This window comes from Astyanax mexicanus, chromosome 2 (genome assembly GCF_023375975.1).
Source record: "Astyanax mexicanus isolate ESR-SI-001 chromosome 2, AstMex3_surface, whole genome shotgun sequence".
Taxonomy (NCBI): Eukaryota; Metazoa; Chordata; class Actinopteri; order Characiformes; family Acestrorhamphidae; genus Astyanax; species Astyanax mexicanus.
Window position 1 is genome coordinate 18,548,560 of NC_064409.1, and position 23,212 is coordinate 18,571,771.

At 39.6% G+C, this 23,212-nt stretch overlaps 1 protein-coding gene and 1 long non-coding RNA gene across 3 annotated transcripts in view; one reads left to right on the forward strand and one right to left on the reverse strand.

Annotated features, from left to right (window-relative positions):
- The window catches only part of cerk (ceramide kinase), a 43,512-nt gene that overhangs the window by 9,930 nt on the left and 10,370 nt on the right, over nt 1-23,212 (forward strand). Inside the window, exons 2-11 of one of the 2 annotated variants that reach the window (XM_022663658.2) lie at nt 1,404-1,535; nt 1,783-1,905; nt 3,867-3,992; nt 7,169-7,235; nt 8,686-8,831; nt 13,114-13,188; nt 14,857-15,009; nt 15,137-15,242; nt 16,680-16,750; nt 18,336-18,541. In XM_022663658.2, coding sequence (XP_022519379.2) covers nt 1,404-1,535; nt 1,783-1,905; nt 3,867-3,992; nt 7,169-7,235; nt 8,686-8,831; nt 13,114-13,188; nt 14,857-15,009; nt 15,137-15,242; nt 16,680-16,750; nt 18,336-18,541 — 1,205 coding nt within the window. Of the gene's footprint in view, nt 1-1,400; nt 1,536-1,782; nt 1,906-3,866; nt 3,993-7,168; nt 7,236-8,685; nt 8,832-13,113; nt 13,189-14,856; nt 15,010-15,136; nt 15,243-16,679; nt 16,751-18,335; nt 18,542-23,212 lie in introns of both variants that reach the window. The other variant, XM_049473644.1, reaches the window with a different exon arrangement.
- The window catches only part of LOC125794792 (uncharacterized), a 44,740-nt gene continuing 36,474 nt past the window's right edge, over nt 14,947-23,212 (reverse strand). The window contains exon 3 of the long non-coding RNA XR_007433808.1: nt 14,947-15,031. This is a non-coding gene — a long non-coding RNA (uncharacterized LOC125794792). The remainder of the gene's footprint in view (nt 15,032-23,212) is intronic.

The window sequence follows — 23,212 nt, forward strand, 5'->3', positions numbered from 1 at the left end:
GTGTATCAACATTCAAAAATCAATTAAGGATCAATACTATTATGTTTTTGGATCTGTGTTAATTTGGGCTATATTGGAAGAAGCTGTAATTGTGTTCTCACAAACCAATCAGAATCTCAGAAACTGTAGCTCCCACAACTTGAAGTCTGGGTGTGCCTCTGAATTGACTGCCTATATTATTAACAAGGTTTTGAGAGTGTGTTATAGATAAGTGTGAAAAGTCAGTGAACTCAAATATCAAAAATGCATACTCTGAACCGGTTGTTTTTTTGAGTGTGGTTACAATGGACATTATTATTCCACAATTCATTGCAAAATGGAATTATTCCCCCTACGATCTGGACTAGTATTAGAAAACATTGTGGATATTGATGCAAGGGCAGCAACAGTGCCTGGAGAACTTGCAGCAATGGATGTTTTTGTATAGGTGCACTTAATCTCTTCATGTCTAACCCTTCGTAGTGTTAAGACACTCATTAATGTATTTATTTGAGCCGCAGCCTGTCTCTTTGGTGCCAAACTGAATACCATTGAATGAGTAAGTTAGCACTTTAGAAAATACTAGGGATGCACCGAAAATGAGAATTTTGGGCTGATGCCAATATTCGATATTACATATGCATATATCTGCCAATGTCAATGCATTTATAAACACATTTATAACTAGGCTAGAGACCCGGTATGTATCCTGTATATACAAGTGTAACATTTATTTGACATACATTTTAGCTTTAAACCAACTGTTTTCAAACAATAAAATAAAAGGCATTGGTTTCATACTTATTTAGCTGACATGTGCTTACATACAAAGCTCACAGCTTTAAACCTTCGTTTAAAAAAATAAACAGGTTAAATAAAACTTAAAATGCGCTTAAATTTTAAAGTAGCATGGCCAGTGTTGGACGATTGCAGTAGCGTGGTCAGCGTCATTTGGCCCTAATTGAAACCACACATTAAACTATAAAACTACATTATATTTTAACAAGGAAAATACTTACATTTGTGGCTTTCTTTGGTCACTTGTTTCTCCATCTTGCCAGTGATTTTCATACCCCTTCATTTGAAGTGTGCCTCTGAAAAATCTCTGTTTGAAGGGCTAACAAGCCCTATCCCTTCCCCTAACCTACCCCTTCAGCCTAACAAGAATTGGGACACCCTACCCCTTTGTGTGCACGCTCGAAACAGAGGGTTAGGGGTAAGGGGTGAAATGGGATTGGGCTGAATTGACCAGGAGTAAACAGGGTCTTCCAATCCCTTCCAATTTTAAATGCTGTTTTTGAGAACGTACAGGTTTATCGTTAGGCCTATTTCAAAAAAACTGTGAGTAATGCTTGCTTGATAATGTAATTCATTGCAATTGACCTAGTTTATAATTCCAGATACTTTTGATCCTATCTCAGCAGGCAGCCACTGTGTGCCGGTGTGTGAGATCATTGCCGTCCAGGAGACGGAAGAAGACAGCCCAAGCACCGATGTGGGGAAGTGGCAGAAAGTTCCTCAAAACCCATCTAGTTCCAACCAGCATTCTTTCACAGGTATGCTAACATGCATGTTCACAGGCACGGCATTAAGGTATGCTGATAGTGTAATCTGATAATGGGATATACTGTAACCTGACTGTAAGAAAACTGTTCCTGTTCACTTGTATCTGAACTAAAGTGCAGAGATTGGGTGGAAGATGGAGCTAGATTGAGAGATGAATAACCTTTCACACACTTTCTGCAGTCTGTACAGTCCCAGTCTTACTGTAGAACTGTTTGACCTTCTTCTCTCTGCCTGTAGTGTCGTATGTGGAGAGGACTCTGAAGCACCGCTGGCGGTGCAGTGAAGTCACCCTCCATTGCACTGATAGGAAGCTGTGTCTGCAGTGGGTCCAGGCCATCAGGGAGCAGCTCGCACTATTGAGTATGTCCTTACAGCTGTGTTTTCTTCCCTGTGGAAATGACCTAGCTTAATAAGAATGCGTGCTGTTGTACAGACACACATTTATGTATTCATCTTGTACTCGTGTAATGATAATACCTCTGTATTGACCACATCCTGTTCTCACTGTGTGTCCTGTTCTTGTTCTGTTGTTCTGTTTTTTGATTGTTGGTTAATTCACAAGGGAATTATTGCACAGATAGTTTGGCTGAAATTATAATGTACAAAAGTTAGCAATGAAATGTTAGATTTCTATATTTATAGGGCCAATATCTCATGTTCAGATTAATTACAGTAAAAAAGATTGGGTGAATCTGTTGCAAAGCAGATTATTCAGACGATATTCGATATTTCTATATAATTCAGAATGCATCCATTGGCAACATTAAGATGGTCACTACATGCCGTTATTCTTTAAAACTGAAGACCTTCAAAACCAACAGACATCATCCACACATCATATTAAACTTCTGTCATCAAATGTCAGATCTTAATTCAGCTCTGAAAAACTTGTAGCATTGAGAGCAGCTGTTTGTTCGCCTAACTATTATTGAGAAGAAAGGTTCATGCCAGTATTCGGAGCTGAATACTTATTACTGTTATATCAAATGACAGGAACTACTTAATCTAACCAGCACAGTGCCATCCATCTGTTTGTAAAAATGGGGGATTAATTCAGCTCTGAAAACAGGTAGCATTGCTAGTTAGCTTTTAGTCATCTCTATTGAGTCTAACCTGTTTTTGTAGACTGTCTTAAAAATAAGGCCTTTTCCAGATTTTTGTTATGACAATATGTATACTAAAAAAATAAATTTTAGACTATATTTATTTTACTAAGAAAAATGTTTGATCGAAATATGGCCAAATATCTAAATTCAACTATTATTCATATCTTATTTTTTTAGCATTTTAAGCGGGGCTAATATATTTAATTATTACAGAGAAACAAATTTGAGCTGTTCTTGTAAAAAAAAAAAAAAAGTGTAGTAGTGTAGTAACACTTTAAGACATATTGAATATATTTTAAAATATAATAAATATATATATTTCATGTGTGGCTGTCTCTTATAAATTCTTTGTAATTTGTTGGTAAATAAAAGTACACTAAACTATATAAAAGTAGGTATAGTATTATAAAAATATACAGTATACGTTATGTACAGCATCTGTTAATACTGATGGTTATTATAGGAAGCTTATTCAATTCACTGCATTTAAGCTGAGCACAAAGGACAGAGCACTGTAGGCTAAAGTAGCCTTGCCGTGACTGCGTGATAACATTCACCGCAAGTGTTGGCTTTATACTGTTAATATCGATATCAAAGTTATCTAAGGTATTATATCGTATCAAGTAAAATTATGAAATGTATTGCGTTTTTGTCCATTTTGTCTTGCACTGTGGTATAAAGTCTCTACACTCATAATACATAGTACAAGTACATGATAGTATCAAGTACATAGCTTGTGCCCCCCTTTAATTACCTTCTAAATGCTGACACTCACACTAGTTGCTGCAATGACTTCTTAAACAGGATAATCTCTGATTGGCTGCTCACAACCCTACCCATGACTCACCAAGCCCCACCTACTCACCTGCTCACTTGTTATCCTACCCCTTGTTAACATTATTTCCTCAGACATGCTGAGAAGATGAGAGACCTGCTAAAATTTAGGGTGGAGTTAGTCTTTTAGAAAAAGACGTATTAACTAATTCTAGATTAAAGAGCCATTTATTCTGAGGGTACATGCAAACTGTCTGGAAAACTGTCTCCAGGTGTCCCGGTACAGCTTTCAGTGATTTGCTCAAGCCTGTGACGTTTGATGAAGTGTGTTTGCTAATGAAAACTTCATGCTGTTGTTGTCAAGCCGAAGATGCTGCTGTTCAACAAATGGAACCTGTTGGTTAATGATCATCCCTGACTCCCCCGTCTCCCTATTTGCAGCCATCCGACCGAAGCGCTTGTTGGTCTACATAAATCCCTATGGAGGAAAACAACGTGGGAAGAGGATTTACGAGCAGAAAGTGGCCCCCATCTTTTCCCGCGCCTCCATTTCCACCGACGTGATTGGTGAGTCCCCATCAGCCGCCCACATTAACATTTAAATAAAAAATGAGCGTTCATGCTCTGCAAACAGATCTTGGTTGGCAAATGGCTCTGCCTGCCAAATACTCGCAGGATATGATTTTATTTACAGGTCTATATGTCACCGAGGCTACTGATAATGGGGTCTCTAATAGTCTGTAAACATTGGATGCGTATTCATCAGCGCATTTTTTGGAAGGGTCTACATCAGAGTGGAATATTGGCAGCGCACATGTATCATAAATAACCACCTAGGAGCTGCTACTGATGCAGCAGTGGCTTAATACAGTGATAGAAAGGTGAATAGACAGGTGGAGGTTGGGTTTAAAGAGTTAATGCTGTGATCTGAATGGAAACAGAGGTGTAGGTTACATTAAAAGGGTTAATACAGTGATTATAAAGGTGAAAAGACAGGTGGAGGTTGGGTTTAAAGCGTTAATGCTGTGATCTGAATGAAAAAAGAGGTGTAGGTTATATTTAAAGGGTTAATACAGTGATTATAAAGGTGAAAAGACAGGTGGAGGTTGGGTTTAAAGCGTTAATGCTGTGATCTGAATGAAAAAAGAGGTGTAGGTTATATTTAAAGGGTTAATACAGTGATCATAAAGGTGAAAAGACAGATGGATGTTGGGTTTAAAGCGTTAACGCAGAGAGCTGAATACAAAAAACAGAGGTGTAGGTTGCATTTTAAGCTTTAATACTGTGACTATGAAGGTGAATAGACAGGTGGAGGTTGGATTTAAAGCGTTAATGCTGTGATCTGAATGGAAACAAAGGTGTAGGTTATATTTAAAGGGTTAATACAAGGATTATGAGGGTGACTAGATAGGTAGGGGTGTGGTTTAATGGAATAACAATGATATAAATGTGGATGAAAGGTTGAGGTTGGGTTTAAAGGGTTAATCCTGTGATTTGATTGGGAATAGAGGGGAGAGTAGTATGAAAAGGAGGATATTAAAGTAGTAACACAGGAAGATAGGAAGATTAAATATAGAAACTCCACCTCTTAATCACCTTAATATCACTTTATTAACCCTTTAAAATAATTATTCAAACCTGACCTCTTTTTATTTAAATATTACTATATTTCTGTTTGAATCCAATGTCTTCACATTCATGTCACTGTATTAACTCTTAAAATCCAACCTCCACTTTCCTTAACCTTCATATAAGTTTATTAACCCCTTATTAACTAGTCTCCATCCCACTTTTCACCTCCAGCCTCCATGCCACTTTTAAACACGGCCTCCTCCTCTATATTCAACTCTAAATTCGCTGTTTTAACCCGTTTTTGAGTTGTAAAGCCTGGCAGATCCTTTAATAAGCTCCATTTTTTTTCTTTCGTGTGTGTCATTATTGTCGCCTGACTGGGGCCTTCTGCTAGTCATCCATTTCAAGGACACCCCTGTTTTGACAGGCCGTTAATCATGATCTCTACCTCTCTATTCACCTTCATATCACTGTATTAACCCTCTAAACGTGACCTCCACTTGTCTATGCACCTTCATATCATTGTATTAACACTCTAAACATAACCTCGACGTGTCTATTCAGCTTTATATCACTGTATTAACCCTCTAAACGTGACCTCCACTTGTCTGTGCACCTTCATAATACTGTATTAACCCTCTAAACATGACCTCCACTTTTCTTTTCACCTTCATATCACTGTATTAACCCTCTAAGCATGACCTCCACGTGTCTATTCACCTTCATATCACTACATTATCCCTCTAAACAAGACCTCCACCTGTCTATTCACCTTCATATCACTGTATTAACACTCTAAACATGACCTCAATGTGTCTATTCACCTTCAAATCACTGTATTAACCCTCTAAGCATGACCTCCACCCGTCTATTTACCTTCATATCACTCTAGTCTTTTAAACCCAACTCATACCTTTTTATTTACCTTCATATCAATAACCCATTAAACCAGACCTGTGTTTGTCTTTTCACTCTTGCAGCACTGCATTAACCCTTTAAACTTGAACTCCACTTATTTAATTGCCTTCCAATGATATAAAGATGAATGAGTATTAACCCATTATACCCAATACCAACTTCTCTATATTACTGTTCTAGCCTTTTAAATCTAACTTCCATCTGTTCACATTCTTTATCACTGTTTTAACCCTTTCAGTCTGGTAAAGCCTGGCTGACTCTATTAATAAGCTTCATATATTTACTTTGGCTTGTGCTGGAGGCTTCAAGGATACCTGTTTACATTCCAATCCCTATGTCCATTCTGTCAGGCCATTAAGCACGACCTCCACCTCTCTGTCCACCTTCGTGTCGCTGTATTAACCCTCCCTGACCTCCACTTGTCTGTTCACCTTCATATCTCCGAATTCACCATTTTAAGCCAACCTCCACTCCTCTGCTGACCTGTATACCACTGTATTAATCTTATATTATATTATGTATTAATTAAACTCAACTGCTGGCCCTGTGTTTACCTTTATATCACTATTTTAACCCTTTAAAACATGACCTCTGTCCGTCTCTTCAGCTTTTATATCACTGCAGTAGCTTGCCAATGGAAAAATCTCCATTCAAAAGGTTTTATAGTCCAAGACTAGGTCTAATCCATGTCTGGGAAACCTAATGGTGCCCCTAATGGTGTTTATCTTCTTGTCACCATTTTAAAACTTGTTACCGTGACCTCTGTCTCTTCCCTCACCCTTATGTCACTGTATTCGCCCTCTTAATTTGACCTCCCTCTACAAAACTATTCACTTTTATATCGCAACATGTATGCTGTTGTATAAATACCACACACCTGCATTGTTAGAAACAGCAAGCATGCTTGCTGGCAAACTCTTTAATAAGCTCCATATATTTTCCTTGGCATGTATCGTCATCATTGTCTGCTGGAGGCCTTCTGCTAGCCATTCATTTCAAGGACACCCCTGTACGTTACGATCGCTCAGTGAGTTCTGACAGGCCAGGCCTTGTAATGAAATGTGCTGGGAATGTTTTCTGCTCTAGCTTCAGCTTCATCATCTGATGTGGCGTGATCGATCGTCTCCATCAGGGCAGTGGTGAAATAGCAATTTAACTAGCAGATGAAGATAATGATGTTTTTCTCCCACCCCTCATCCGCCCAGCTTGCATCGGCACGCAGCGTTACGATGACTCTGCCTTTGTTTCCATAGTGACGGAGCGGGCCAACCATGCCAGGGACCACTTGAAGACGGAGGCTGATCTGAAGAAGTACGATGGGTGAGTCGGAGTTAGCGGAGATCACAGTAGGCATGCGGCTGCTCCTTAATTTGCTCAGCACGGAATTCGCCCCTCCACAGCAAAGACTAGATTAACATTTCAGCGTGCATCAGTCCGCTGGCACTGTGGCGCTGGTTGGCAGCGTGGAAATCTGCTGTGGAGAGGAAAATGAGCTTTGATGACAACCACATGGAATGTGCATCAAAGCGAGACCAGGGGCCAAGTGGCTCCGGTCGGTACTGCTGCTTCTGTATTGGCCATTGTATTTCAGCAGGGAACACTCAAGAGAAAACTGGGCCTAGAGCAGCTCTTGTGTTTTTTTATATAACCTTAATCAACACACATCCCCCCCCCCCCCCCCCCCATATGCACTTATTTAGTGAATGAAAGCAAGACATGAGGGTCCAGTCTTGCTCTGAGAAAGCATTTGTCCTCTATGGAAGTGGTCTTTACCATCATGCGCTCTTTTTTTTTTGTTTATTATTAGCAATAGAGAGAGCCCCTAGAGAGACTGCAGTACAGTATAGCATTTCAGTTGATCCATTTCATTACAGAGAGTCATGGTCATCACTCTCTGTAATGTAATGTAATGCACAGTTGAGTCAGTGTTCTTGAAGCACTGATCTTCCTTGATATGCTTATTAAAGCATATTGTAGATACATTAAGAACATGTATCACACAATAAAATAAAATGTGTTATATTAATGTGTATGACATATCGTATTGTACAGAATAAGTACAGAAATATTACTCACCATAAAATATTGTGATATTATTTTAGGGCCATGTCGGCCATCAGGGTTCAACTCTTTTTGCTGTTTGTAGCAAAAAGGAAAATCCACACTTTTTTGTTTCCATTAAATATCTATCGAGAGACAGATTATATATTTAAAAATATATATATATTTATTTCAATCCTGGATATACAGCTCTGAAAAAAAAAGTTTCTTCAATTTTACCAAATTGAAAACCTCTGGAATATAATCAAGAGGAAGATGGATGATCACAAGCCATCAAACCAAACTGAACTGCTTGTATTTTTGCACCAGGAGTAAAGGCATAAAGTTATCCAAAAGCAGTGTGTAAGACTGGTGGAGGAGAACATGTCAGGATACATGAAAACTGTGATCAAAAAACAGGATTATTCCACCAAATATTATTTTCTGAACTCTTAACATTTTATGAATATAAAAGTTTTTTTTTTGCATTATTTGAATCATGAAAGCTCTGCATCTTTTTTGTTGTTTCAGCCATTTCTCATTTTCTGCAAATGAATGCTCTAAATTACAATATTTTTACAATCTGGTAAAAATCTCAGTTAGGGTGTGCAGTTGTATATTCATAAAGTATAGTTCTTAAAAATGTATCATATAAATACCCAGAAATATCATAATATAATTTTAGGCCTAAATTACCAACCCTTACTAATGTGTGTAATCTGATCCACAGTGTGGTTTGTGTTGGTGGGGATGGCATGTTCAGTGAAATTATGCACGGCCTGATCTCCCGGACGCAGTGCGACGCCGGCGTGGACCAGAACCGCCCAGACGAGGAGCTGATCTCTTGCGGACTTCGCATCGGCATCATTCCTGCAGGTGAGTTCTCCCCGCTATACTCCCAGATTTAGCTTTTAGGGCTGCAACAAAAAAGTGTGTCCGCAGCCAACAACTCAGGTCCTTCATTTTTTCTTGTTTCTCCTGTTAGTCAAGTAGAGAGAGACCTCCTCTGACAGCATGCCTGTGAGGCCCAGAGTATCCATCACTCGCGATTCCATTACAGGCCACATGCTGTGTGACATTTTCCAAATCATCATAAATTCCACAGCTGTGACGTGCATTACCCAGCCAGGCTCTGGCTGCATGCTGGCAAATGATCAGAGGAGATTACAGTTGTGCTTGGCTCGCCGGTGAACAGCCTCTTGTCTGTGCAGTACACACAGAAACACACTCGTAGACAAACGCACTCACCCTACTGACTCCTGAAATGTTCAGCAGAAAAGTATCAGTTTTTGTTTTCGAGGAGGAGAAATGGGCAAATTGTATGTGTATTTGGTTTTGCTGTTTCTGTCTCCTGTCTACTGAGGCCAGTTATGGCTAGTCTTTTATCTTCATTTATCTTGTAGTTTGCGGTCTATCCTGATGATTTAGTACTTTTGAGTGAAACAGCCTTTTTTATATAAAAAGAAAAAGCACTGTGCACTGGGGATGTGCCATATAGCAATAATATCGGAAACATTTTTTTTAAATATTGTGCACGATATTATACCCTAAAATATCGTGCCATATCGTCCACCCCTAATTATCACATCAGGGTACTACTTTTTTTCTTTTTTTGGTATTTTTAGCAAAAGAAAAATTCACACTGTTCTCATTTCCCATTATATATCTACTAGAGAGTGATTATATCTGTTTGATATTATTTATTTTACTTTAATCCTGGATATATGGAGATATCTGGAGTGCATTATTAGTATCATAACATTCTGGATCATTGACTTCGGTTACAAGTCTGATAAAATATTTGTATTTTTTAATATCTCAGTTAGGGGACAGATACAAACTTTTTAATTTAATTTTGTCAGTGTTTTGTCATATCGCCAAGAGTAACATTATTGCAAAAATAATATAAAATAATGTAATATTAATTTAGGGCCATATTGCCCACCCCTACTGTGCACCATAAAACAGAGTTGGCTATCGTAAATTACAGTATTTAACCCTTTAAAGCCCTTTATGTGGGTTATATGGCATGGTGACGTGAATTATTCCGTTACAATTCGGTTGGATCAATAATTGGATGTAAGAACTTTAATTGAATGTTAAAGAACTGTTTCTGATATGCCGAAAGTCATGGGATAGCAGTAGCTAAATTGATCATACAGCGTTACCACACAGTTGTGATGTGTTGTCTTGTGAATGAGGTTAAACGGTTGTTCAGTTTCCAAAGTCCTGCAGGCTTTTATTATTCCTCTATTCACGCAAGTAAGACTTCATAAAAGGCATTACCACCGACAGTGGACAGCATAGTATTATTTATTGTCTTGTAATATTAACGCAGTATTATGCCATTTTATTTTATTTTATTTTTTTTGGGCTAACTTTCCCCTACAACCGGAAAGCGAAATTCTACTTTGAGTCACCACTAATCTAAGTGCTTTTTCATATGCTTTTATGGACAAGCTGATAGAAAAAGAAGCAGTACTGAAGTAAAAGAAGCACGTGGACTGCGTTGATTGAGCAATACTACAAGAGTTTACACTGATATAACTGTTATGATTGGTTATGCAGCATTACACAGTTTAGCTGAACATTATCCTGCTTGCTTTACCAGAATTACGTAGCGCAGTTAGCAGCGTATCCAGCCTGAAGTACCAATGATTGAGTCGCTATTCTCCCTATTAAAATCAAAGAAATATCAGTATGATTCTGAAACTGATATTTTACGATAAAAAATGCTGCGTGTTACTCCTCTAAATAATTGACCAGAAGGTCTAATAAACATTTTAAAACATGCCATCTAAAGAACTCGTATGATTTGATGGTTCATCCTGTAAAAGGGCTAATTGTCCACAGCTTATAAAGTGATGTTTTACGAGCTCACCTCACAATGGCAACAAGGCACCATTAAACCCTTTTCTGGAGCTTTTAAAATTACTGCTTTTTATCATCAGCTTTATCAGCATGTTCTGCACAGTTCTGCCTACTTAGCAGCTTATCTGCTCTTGTACAGACACACATGAGCCAGAGTGAACAATGGCTGCAGGGGGTAATTCCTCGTCATGCTCCGTTTTTGTTTCTGTTATTAAATAAAAATAGGTGGAGGAGATCCTCAGAGGAAAAAAAAAATTCCAGAGAAAAACTTCAGAGCATCAAACCTCTTTATATGTTTTTATTGATCTGTTTGGATGGTTTTATCAACAACAATTGTTGCAATAACTCAAACAAAAGGGAGCTTCTTTTATTTCTTTCTTTATTTATTTAAAAGCACGACAGTGGAATGCAGAAATAAGCAGCTAGGTGGGCTCCACAGATGGCGCGGCGGTTGTGTGCTCACCCCTAGCCTCACTGGGCTTTATATAAGCAATTTGATGCAGGAGAATTTGATTACCAAGCAAGGCGCGGCAGGGTGAGAGAGGGAGGAACTCATCTGAAATCTCATCTCTGAAAATGGCAGAGCCTCACTGGTAAAAGTGCCCTCCTCCGTGCCTCTGTGAGTCAGCGGAAATTTTTTCAGCTCCAGAAAAAAAGTTCTTTCTGGGCTCGCAGATAGAAACTCATCCACTTCTAATGTTTGGGTGAAATTTGTTGTGATTGGTGGTTAGATTGACGCAGTTTCTCAATGACTCAGGCAAACATTACGAGGCAGAACGAGAGAGTGAGGGGAAGACTTTATAAACAGAGCAAAGCAGTGATTTTATTCACTAACAGGACTGGTTATTGTGGCCTTTTCTCTTATTTGTGAGTATGTATTGTGGCACATCCCTCTTGGAAAGAGTTGGTGACCCCAAAGTTGAGGACAGCTGCTCATTCCTCAATGTCAATTCCACCTGCAAGGTTGCCAACACACAACGGTGAGTGAGTAAGCAGTGCTGCAGCATGGAAGCTAGCAAGCGGGCTGGTTCAGCTGAAACTTAGCTGCTACACAGCCTAAAAGCCTCGGCATATCATAAAAAGCTCAGTGACCAAAGAAGGAATAGAACAAGAGTAAATATTGGCAGTGAGTTTGAAAGTTTCCTACCAGCAGCACCTGCCCATTCTTTACTGGCTTCTCTTGACAGCAGGCTTGTCATTACTGAGATCTAGATCAGGCTGCAACAAGATAAAACGGTAGGCTACTCCAAAATAGATGCATATGTTATCTGATAAACTAAGCAGTAAATTACTATGACCTGTAAAGTAGTATCTTCAGCTCTGGAGTGTGTATTTTTGGAGAAGTGGGATTTTTTTCTCCGGTATAACAGGCTTGGCTTAGGCTAATGCAGCTAGCGGTGCATAAAGCTAGGTTAGCTAATTACGAAAAAAGTTCACATGAACCAGTTTTTCATATGCAAACAATAGAAACACTCCAAACGTATTCATTAGTTAATTAACTTAGAGTAAGACTCCTTGTTGCTTGCTATGGTAGAAGTTACTACACTAGTCTTGCACTGGATGTAGATTCAACCTCCTCAACTTGGCAACCCAAGTGAGTTTCACATCTGCGGGTTGACATGCTTGCTCTCATTCCTTACAGAATTCTCCTTTAAAGTAATTTACTACTCTAGCTCATGTTGACAAGATGTTAACTAATCTAGCTTATAATGGCTAGGTTTTGGCTACTTTGGCTACCCCCGTACGTTAGCAATATGTTGTGCTCTTCCTGATGTTGGCTAGATGTTGACTGCTTTGTGTAATGTTAGCATCAACCTAATATCAGCTACAGATGCTAAATTCTAGTTATGTTCTAGATTATGTTAACTGAATGTTAACTACTCTGGTTGATGTAAGTTGAACTTCATCTACTCTAGCTGATGTTGGCTAGATGTTTACCATTTTGAGCAATATTAACTAGATGTTAACTACTGTGGCTGATGTCAGCTTGATGTTAAATACACCAGCATGTTTTGGTTTGATGTTAACTGTTCTGGCTAATTCTCTAAAGCTGATGTTCGCTTCAAAACAGTATTTTAGCCAATCAGCAATAGAATACACACATTCATGTGCTCATGGCAGGGTGAAAATGAGAAAAAAGGTATTATATTTGATAAAAACATATTTGGGTGCTTTGTATTGTGGGAGTGTGGTATTTTCTCACTGACACTGGTTGAAATTGAGTGATGAGCTTGAGATAAAGGTCTAATTTTGAAGCTCTAATCTGTGAGGTCTGTCTCTGGAACAGGTTCCACCGACTGCATATGCTACGCTACGGTTGGCTCCAACGACCCAGTGACCTCTGCTCTGCACATCATTGTGGGTGAGTACAGACCAGCCCTCACACCACCTGTAATAAACAGGCCATTCTTTGCTTTCTGTTTTACCTACACTGCATGTGCATCACCACAGGTTCTATTAATAGAAGCGAGAAGCATATTTTAAGGAACCCGTCATTACAGAGTCTGAGTGAGCTGAGGCGTGGCCTGCAGAACTGGACTAGACCACATACCGTGCATTTATACCTACACTTTACTGTAGCTGCAAGGTGGGGATTCATTGCAGCTGTCAAATGTTGCGATGTCATTCATGCTTCACTGCCCAACAAAAAAATTCTGTAAAAGAAAAACATTCCAAAGAACAACAGCAAAGCCTGATAAACAACAGCAGTGTATGCAAATGGTTTGACGTGTGTTTATATATAGTACGCCTCCTTTCAAAAAGGTGGAGTCACTTGTTATATTGGTTTTGGTATTCTAGAGCTTGTTTAACCCTTTCAAGATTCCATTATTACTAGACAAAACCACTGCTTGGGTTTTATAACAAGATTTCTTATAAAAATGTATATGACAAAACAGTGATATGTTTTAACACAACAGCAAAACGCCACTTTTTGCTTATATTTTTGCATATTAAGTTCAGTATAATTGGGATTTGGATCCAGCTTTTTGATTGGATGCATGGTTTCCACATAGTGAGTGATAGATTTTTGCAGCATATTTTTATTTATATTTTTTCTGCAAAAGAAAAGGGTTCCTGGTGTACTTAACAGCTAGGGCTGCACAATATTTGAAAAATTTGAAATCCCATTGTTTGTTTTTTTGGGGGATACATATCGCGATATTTAACAATGCAGGACACGTGACAGCCCCAGCCTCACCCCCACCTGTGCGCTGTCTCGCGACAGGGATCCGGACCCACCAAGAGCTGAGTTAGCCAGCCAAGCACTCAAAACCCGAGATAAACAGCAAAGAATTATTTAAAAGAAAAATAATTAAGCGGAAAAATGACCTTTTAAAAGGTAAATATAGGCATTATTCTGGGATTAAAAGTGTTATTCCGGCTGTAACTGAAAATATCTGCGCAAAACTGTGCAGAACTGAGGTGCACAGCTTTGGACAGCCATTTGCAGCCATGTGGAGGCCATGCGGTCACCTCGTGTTCACGCCCCCCATCCCCCCCCCCCCAGCCTTAGTAACAAACATCTAGTAAACCAACCACCTAGAACATCAACACTTTATTAAACACTTAAGCATCACCAAAACAACATGTACTGTAAAACTGTAAAACCATATTAACCACTTAGCAACAGCATAGGAATCACCTAGTAACCACTTAGCAACTCCATTTTCCAAATCCACTTGGGATAGCAGGGGCACTTAGCAACTACCTTGCAGCATCATAGCAATCACTTAGCAACATATTGCAAAATATTAAACAACTGGCATCACCAAAGCAACCATATGGGATATCATAGTAGCCACTTAGCAACAGCATAAAAGTGAGCTAGCAACCACTTTTAGCATCACCATAGCATTCACCTAACAACCACTTTATAGCAACATTATAGCAACCACCTGGGATACTATAGCATTAGCTTAGCAACACCATAGCATCCACCTGCATTTAGCAGACAAATCAATTTGTTTAGAAAAACATCAGCTCAAGCTTTTGATCATTGATGTAAGTGTAATTCTCTTCTTGTTCGCAGGCGATTCCCAGCCGATGGACGTCTGCTCTGTCCACCACCACGACACCTTCCTCCGATACTCCGTCTCCCTGCTTGGTTATGGTTTCTACGGTGACATGTTGACTGACAGCGAGAGGAAGCGCTGGATGGGTCCTGCCCGCTACGATATCTCAGGTCAGCAAGATCCTCCCCTGTTCTACCAGAATAACGGAGAAAAAGAGAGAGAAAGGGGAGGGGAGTAATTATATTTGCCTCTTGCCTTCACTGTCATTCTGAATGGAGCTGTGATGTTTTGTGGCAGGTGTTAAAACATTTCTGTCACATCGCTACTACGAGGGGACCATCTCCTTCCTTCCTGCTGATGGAACCGTCAGCACCCCCAGAGACAAGATTCAGTGTCGGTCCGGGTGAGAACCACAGCCTTCGCTAATCAAATCAATCAAATCATTAAAATCAATCAATTCCAGCTCATAGTTTTATTATGTTGGCTGTTTGAGCTGGAAGAATGCATTGATCATAGGGTTATGATTAAATTACACTGACATGTTGAAAGTCATGGGGCAGAAGAACGTAAAATGATCAGGAAGTGTTTGCCTCAGAAGATGGCTTGGAAACAGCCACACTTATCTATTTTGTGAGGTGCTTTCTTGTAAGTAATGCTAAAGACTGGTCTGTGTACTCATGGCAAGGCGACAGATAGAGTTATGCTTAAGGTGTGTGGGAACAGTATAACGTGTGTGTACTATGAATGTCATTGAAGGTAATAATAAAGATTGTGACTAGCGCTGCACAATTTATTGTTTAAGCATCGTCATCGCGCAATAGTCACATCACAGGATGTGCAATGCCACAAAAGGCAATTAAATTAAATGTATCAGGTTGCAATGTTTTGCTGCTTGACAGAAGGAGTAGATACACAGTGCTCTAAATTATGAGTGAACAGCATTGTCTCTGTCTCTGTGTCTGTGTGAGTGACAGGCTGCTGCCGCCTGAGAAGTGCAAGGGGGAGGGGAAGCGGGCGTAAATGTGAAGTAGCCACGTGGCTGACAGCCTGTCGAAAGCTGTTTGCCTCAGTTCGGCACAGTTTTGCACAGATATTTCCATTTACAGCTGAAATCAGGCTTTTAATCCCATACAAAGCTCTTATTTACCTTTTACCTGCAATTTAAATTTGCTGTTTTCTTTGTGTTTTGAGTGATTGGTGGACTCTAAACACTGACTGGTGTGCACTCTACTACATTTAGTCAAATCTGGTGAAAAGTCCTGCATTGTTTAATATCACAGTATATATTGAAAAAAAAAAAAATGCAATGTCAAATTTTTCCAATATCGAGCTGCCCTAATTGTCACTAGCGGCATCTGGCTAGAATTGTACACACAAACAGATTAGTGACTTTAGCAGAAATCACCTCCACATTTAATACAGGAGACCCTACACACATCCCATAGGTCAGTGCAGGGTTCTTTAGCTCTTGTGGGACCTGGCAAAAGTCATGGGACATCAAACTAAGGTTTGTCCCATCATATAGGTTACACTTGTAGACTTGACTATAGTAAAATACACAAAAACCCCCAAAAAATAACACAACCACAATTCATTGTATCCACTGCTGTGCATTCGACATTATATGTATTTTTGGTTCAGTACCTTGGAATAAGATAAAAAAAATTGGTTTATTTATTCATGCTGAAGGTTTATTTAACCGTGCATTGTTTCCTACTGAGTTAAATGTTTCATATCAGCTATGACAGTCACAGAAATTCAGAAGTTGAGTCTATTTGTCTTCATTTTGTTTTGTCTTATGTCAGATCTGATACTAATGGATAATGCATTCTCTTGTTAGGTGTAATATCTGCCAGATGCCCTCATTGGTGGAGTCAACCTACAAAGCTGAGGACAGCATCTCAGAGGCTGGTGAGCAGTCTAAGTCTTCAATAGGTGGTTTGGCCATTGAACATCAGTTCAGTAACTCCAAATGTAGTCCATTAGTAAAGCTGAAACTGATTGGTTTCTGACTATTGCGCGTACAATTGGCACACAGCAGCTAGACTACCATTCTGTTTTTTTTTTCTTTTTTGAGATTTGGACAAAAGTAATGGGATACATGCTCAGTAATGCTTCTTCCAAATTCAGGTGTATAAAAAAAAGTCTCTGCTGTCCAAGTAAAATTTCCTACTATATTTTGGAGCATTGCTGTAAAAAAATTGAGTACATTCATTGACAGAAGCATTAGTGAGGTCAGGATGTTGAATGATCATTAGCCCACCTCATCCCCAACTTGTGTATCTCTACCCCTCTAGTACCGTGAGCTTCCATTACTTGTTGGCTATATTAAGCTTGTTGCTCCAGTGGAAAACACTGCCCTTGGTTAATGGACTGCATCTGAGATAAGAGAGGAAGTGTTTGTGTTTCATTTTTGGCCAAACTACCATTTTATCTGAACCTGAAAAGAGAAAAGGTCTATTTTCCACCTGCAGTGGGGTGACTAAGCATATTCTTCAGTCACGATGTGCAAAAGCCCTCCATCTGTCGCTTCCTCTGCCGTGCTATTTTTAAAACGAGGCCATATAGTTCAACCTGGCCCTGTTCTGATGAGTGGTGTATAATGTGTACACAGTCACACACACTTCTTTTAGCATCTTTATCTCCGTCTCTCAGCACCGAACAGCAGGCGCCTCCTTTACATGCTGACCCGTCTGTTTACGGTGACTCACTGATAAGTGCTGTTTACAGAGACCTTCAGGTCCCTAATTGTCATTTTAGACGTGATCATTTCCTGGGCATTTTCTCAAGCCCGGTCAGGCTGGGTGGCGGGCGCAGTATAAAGGGAGGGTGGCGCGAGCATGTGTCAGTGTTGGGCGAGTTAATTAGTGATCTAGCATCAGAGCCACATGGCAATCTCCTTCCACTTTTGCAGTCGTCTCTCTCATATTTTTAGAATGGAGCTCTGCAGCGGCCGCTTTGGCACTGGGGAGAGGTGCTGATTCTGTGCTAATGAGCTTCCTGAGAAGGGAAATGTGCCATTTGAAAGGCTGCAAATAAACACAAGCCAAAGGTCTCTTTTGTCATTTTGTATATTTAAGTGTTTACTCAGTGATTTCCAATTAAAATGTATTGGCTTTCGCGGTCTCCGGAGACGTGCTAACATTGGCAAATCTCTCCTGTGTTTATGACTCAGAACAATGGGGGACCTAATTATGCATTTTATGACTGCAGATCAACGCAGCAGTCTTTTTCAATGGTGTTCATTAAAAAGATATTTCTTGTCTGGTCACATGCAATGAGCGCCTTCGACTTAATGTGCAAGATGCATCATGGAGGGGCTTTAATGCATCCGCAGAGAGGCACCCGGGTCCACGAGGCCAGGCTGAAATCATCCGTGACGCTTTGGGTTTAATGAAAGACTGTAAAAACTGCAGAGTAGCGGTCAGTACAAAGCTGCTGAAGTACAGAAGCTTTAGTTACAAGTTTGTAAAAACAGCTGTGTTCTGTATTACAGAGACAAAAGACACGTGGCAGGTCATCAGGGGGAAGTTCCTGGCCATCAACGCTGCATGTATGAGCTGTGCTTGTCCACGCAGCCCCAAAGGCCTGTCACCCTCCGCCCACCTGGCCGACGGCACTGCTGATCTCATCCTGGTGCGCAAGTGCTCGCGCATCGACTTCCTCCGCCACCTGCTGCGCCACACCAACAAAGACGATCAGGTACATACCATAACCCTTAACTGTAACCCTTTTAAGCCAACTGTGTGTGTTTTTTAAGACCTCTGCAACATCATTGTAGTCATCAAATTTACAACAATATAATAAAATACTTTTAATGAATAATAAGTACAGTACCAGTCAAGAGATTGAACACACCTTATATTCAGTGCTATTTCTGCATTGTAGATTAATACTGAAGTCATCCAAACTATGAAGAAAAGCATACAAAAATATTTAATAAACAAAAAAGTGTTAAATAAACCAGAATCGGAACCATCTACCTGATGACACATCTTGGCTGTTTTTTTCTCAGTCAGCTATATGAGGTAGAGACACCTGGAATGGCTTTCAGTTAACTGTGCTGCTTTTATCAAGTTAATTACTTGAATTTCTTGCCTCTTAATCTATTTGAGAGCATCAGTTGTAAAGTTGTGAAGTAGAAGTAGAGTTGGTATACAGTGAATAAGCCTATTTGAGTAATATTCTAATCCATATTATGGTGAGAATTACTCAGCTAAATAAAGAAAAGAGATTACTGTAAGAAATGAAGGCTGTTTAATCTAAAAAAGAAAAAGAAAAATAACTTTAAGAGTATCCTGAAGTGCAGTTACAAGAACATCAAAAACGTTATGATGGAACTGGCTCTCATCAGGACCGCCCCAGGCGAAGAAGACCAAGAGTCCAAGAGTACCTCTGTGGTACAGGATAAGTTTATCAGAGTTAAAAGCCTTAGAAACAATATACTTTAGGTGATTATTTGATTACCGTATTTTTCGGGCTATAAGGCGCACTTAAAATACTTATTTTTTCCCAAAAATCGTCATTGCGCCTTATAATGCAGTGCGCCTTGTGTATGGATTTTGCTTGTGTTTACTGACCTCGATTTTTATGTGGTACACGGCGCTCTGTTGTGCAGAATTCCTCACCCACGCCAGAAAAAGATCCCCCTCTTGGGCTAGCGCGCGGTTACCTTTGACTGCCGTACTGCCTCTCGGCTGTGGTTCAGGGTAGCTAGTTTCCACTGTAGCTCCGTGGCCAGAACAAGGTGCCGGTAAACTTTCCTTTCCACCCGTTCTGGGGTAATAGCACAAACTGTTTCTTTTTAGCGCCCACTTCTAAGTAAAGTTAACCTCTTAACACGCGCTGGCCCACCGGCGGGCCAGAAATATTTAATATTTCATAACTGGCTGTGTTTCTGAATAGTTATGAACAGTTACAGGTTCAATATAGACATCCAATATACCATTTTAAAGCTTAGAATCTCTGCTTTTGAGCTATTTAGCCTATTTAGCGGAATATCCTTTCAGAAAATAAACATTTAGGGCGAAATATGCCTTGGTTATGATTTTAATAATTCATAACTCTCATATTTGCGTTTATCGTTCGTCCATATTTCATCGAATGCGGTCATGTCATACACCATTCGAACCGTCTGGCTCTCCGGATTCCAGAACTGTGCTTTTACTGTAGGATGTATGTTTCATGAATTAGAGCTGCGTCAGAGCGCATGTTTCCAGTAATAAAAGGCTCTCCTTTTGTCCTGGGGTAACCTCCGGTCACTGCCGCCACCCCCCGAACACACACCCGCGCTCAGCCACAGGTCCTACCTTCAAAACGCGTCCAGACTAAAGAGAATCAATCAATCCAGTCTCCTGTAATCCACAGTTATATCCAAACAGCGCTGGAAATCACTTCATCCAGAAATGAAACTTATCCAATCTTTATCTCTGTTTTAAAACCGTTTTATTCACCGAATTCGGCACAACACGCTATTATAGTCAGAAGCCTCGCGGAGTAATGCGGTACTTGCTGTGCTTCAACATAATATTATGGTCTGTCGGAGCGTTGCGGCTACCGTTGTCAGGAGCCTCGCGGAGTAATGCGGTACTTGCTGTGCTTCAACATAATATTATGGTCTGTCGGAGCGTTGCGGCTACCGTTGTCAGGAGCGTCGCGGAGTAATACGTACTTGCTGTGCTTCAACATAATATTATGGTCTGTCGGAGCGTTGCGGCTACCGTTGTCAGGAGCGTCGCGGAGTAATACGTACTTGCTGTGCTTGTTGATTTATTGCTCAGAGATGTTATTTTTCACAGATATTGTGAAGGATTTATTGCTCAGAGTTATTGTTACTGATATAAATAAAGTTTCATTTAGTGCGCCTTATAATCCAGTGCGCCTTGTGTATGGACTAACACTAAAAATAGACCGTTCACTCATCGTGCGCCTTATAATACGGTGCGCCTTATAGTCCGAAAAATACGGTATATAAATATGACTTTTTTATTAATTGTTGTGACATTTTTTACTAACACAGTTTTAAAGATTTTGAATGTTTTAATACAGGCTTTTAAAAGGTTAAGGTGAAGCCTGCTTTACAGCCATTATCCAGCATGGCATTTAACCCATAGCAATCATTTAAAACACCTACACACACACACTCATGGACAGATAGGGGAGCTGTTGAAGTGGGTTGGATGTCTAAAAACCTGGGGATCGAACCAGCAAAATTCCAAACCAACAATAGATGTTGGCTAGATTCCCCAATTTTGAGCTGTGGAGCATTGGAAGTGTGTTCTCCTGAATGATGATGCTCCATCCAGTTCTGTTAGGATGAGTTATGGAATTGGGATGAGTGCGAGTGAGGTGGTGACTCACAATACTTCAAAAGTGTGTGTTCCCAAGCCCTCCCCTGAGGTTACACTTCATGACCAGTTTGCACACTGCTCTCCCATGACTTTTGGCATGTATGTATATATTGCCCTCACCTTAAACCCAGGGAATGTCTCTCACCTCCAAGAAGCAGTTCAGCTCCAGTAAGCCCCGGATATCACTAGATGAATGTTCTGCGTTCTTTCATCAGATTTATAAGCCATAAAACCAACATAGCAGAAATATTAGATTTATTTGGGAGGTAATAGAGGGAAACTTTCCAGCCCTGCCCTGTGTGGGGACTCTAGAGGCTCGTCATTGTGGTCTCTCTCTCTCTCTCTCTCTCCCTCTTTCTCTCTCCTGGGGGATGTGCATTATGAGTCACCTTACCTACAGATAAAGGGAGAAACCTAATCTCACCAGATGGGCACAGCTGATTGTTAGGCAGAGTTCACCTCAGTTCAGGAGGTGGCATGCATTCCCACGCTCCGCAAAGCTTTCAGCAGCATTAGAGAGAAGCTCCCGGCTTCCTCAGACTCATTTTCTTTCTTCGCCCACTGAGAAACAAGCCGCCCACAGTCTTAATGTTTTTTTTTTTTTTTTGCTGTGTTTATTATCACTGCAGCGCCAAGGCTAGTAATTACAGTGCCTAATCAAATCCAGGTAGTTCATTTCAGACTCACATGTTAGCCACTTGATATGGAAGATTGTGTCCCTCAGAGCTGGTCTGAAAAATGATACAATCGTCCTAGTTCCCAACCAGACAGAGCTTATGGGGCCGGGAATTATTTTACTGGCCCTGTTTATTTGACGAACATCGTTTTTTGTGATGGTAGTTCTGCTGTAACTCCAAACAAACAGATATCAGGCCTGAATGTCGAACATTTACAGTGCAGGCTAGAAAAAGTAGGTGAACAACTATGTGAATACTTTCTAGTAGTTAATTAGCAAAAGGTGATCAAATAAGGAAGATGAATATGTGACCTGCTGAAATTCCAAACATATATCAGAGCAGACATTAATGTTGAAATCATTCATAATGCATGCTAGAAAAAGTAAGTGAGCTGCTGTTTAAATTACATTACCAAAAACCAGTTGGCAAAAATGTGTTTCAGTTGAGGAAATGAAAGTGTGACCTGCTGTTAATCCATCCAATAGATGGAACTAAGCATAAGCAAGAAACATCATTACAAACTTAAAGCAGAATAAGTACAGAAATGCATCAATAACATATACTTTCTCAACATCAAATCTTTATAAATGTAAAAACTCCAAAATGTAGGTCAAAAAATTATAAGTAATTTTAATTAAGACTTCGCTCTATCACACTTATTCCTCCTATTATGTTCATTTGTCAGGAACAGCAATGGTATTCCGGGATTAATTTAAATGTCAGTGAAGGTTTATTTATCCAAAAGATGTCTGAAACCCAAAAAATCCTTACAGGCAGTGTAAATATTTTTTTTACTAACTCCATAACTAATTATTCTATTAATATTTAGTGCAATTGTGTTTCTTACCTCTAACAGGTAATGGTTCAATTAGGATTTACTAATTTTTCATAAAATAAATACATGTTCAAATTTTTTTTTAATGTTTCACTTCTTTATTACTTTTGAAAGATCAATATATAAAACAATAGTTTTATATAACTTTGAAACATAACATTGCAATTTTGTTTTATTTTAGTTTTTGCAGAGGTTGGTTGCAAATACATGAGATGAACTATTTTCATATTATATGTTGATTACACTAATTAAGGCAAGCAGAAGACGTTTCATACTGAAAAAAGTACTTTTAACTATTTTTCCTGGATCTTCAAACTTTAAAAGAGTCAAACTGACCCGGAACACAACAGGAGGGTTAACTTCTGGGTCATGTCTTATACTGTTGCAAGAAAAATACTGAACACACGTGTTACTTCACGAATTACTAATAAAATGTGGTCTGATAATGATGTAAGTCAATAATTCAATAATTTATAGACAATCTCAATCTAACAAAGCTAAAGACATTAAA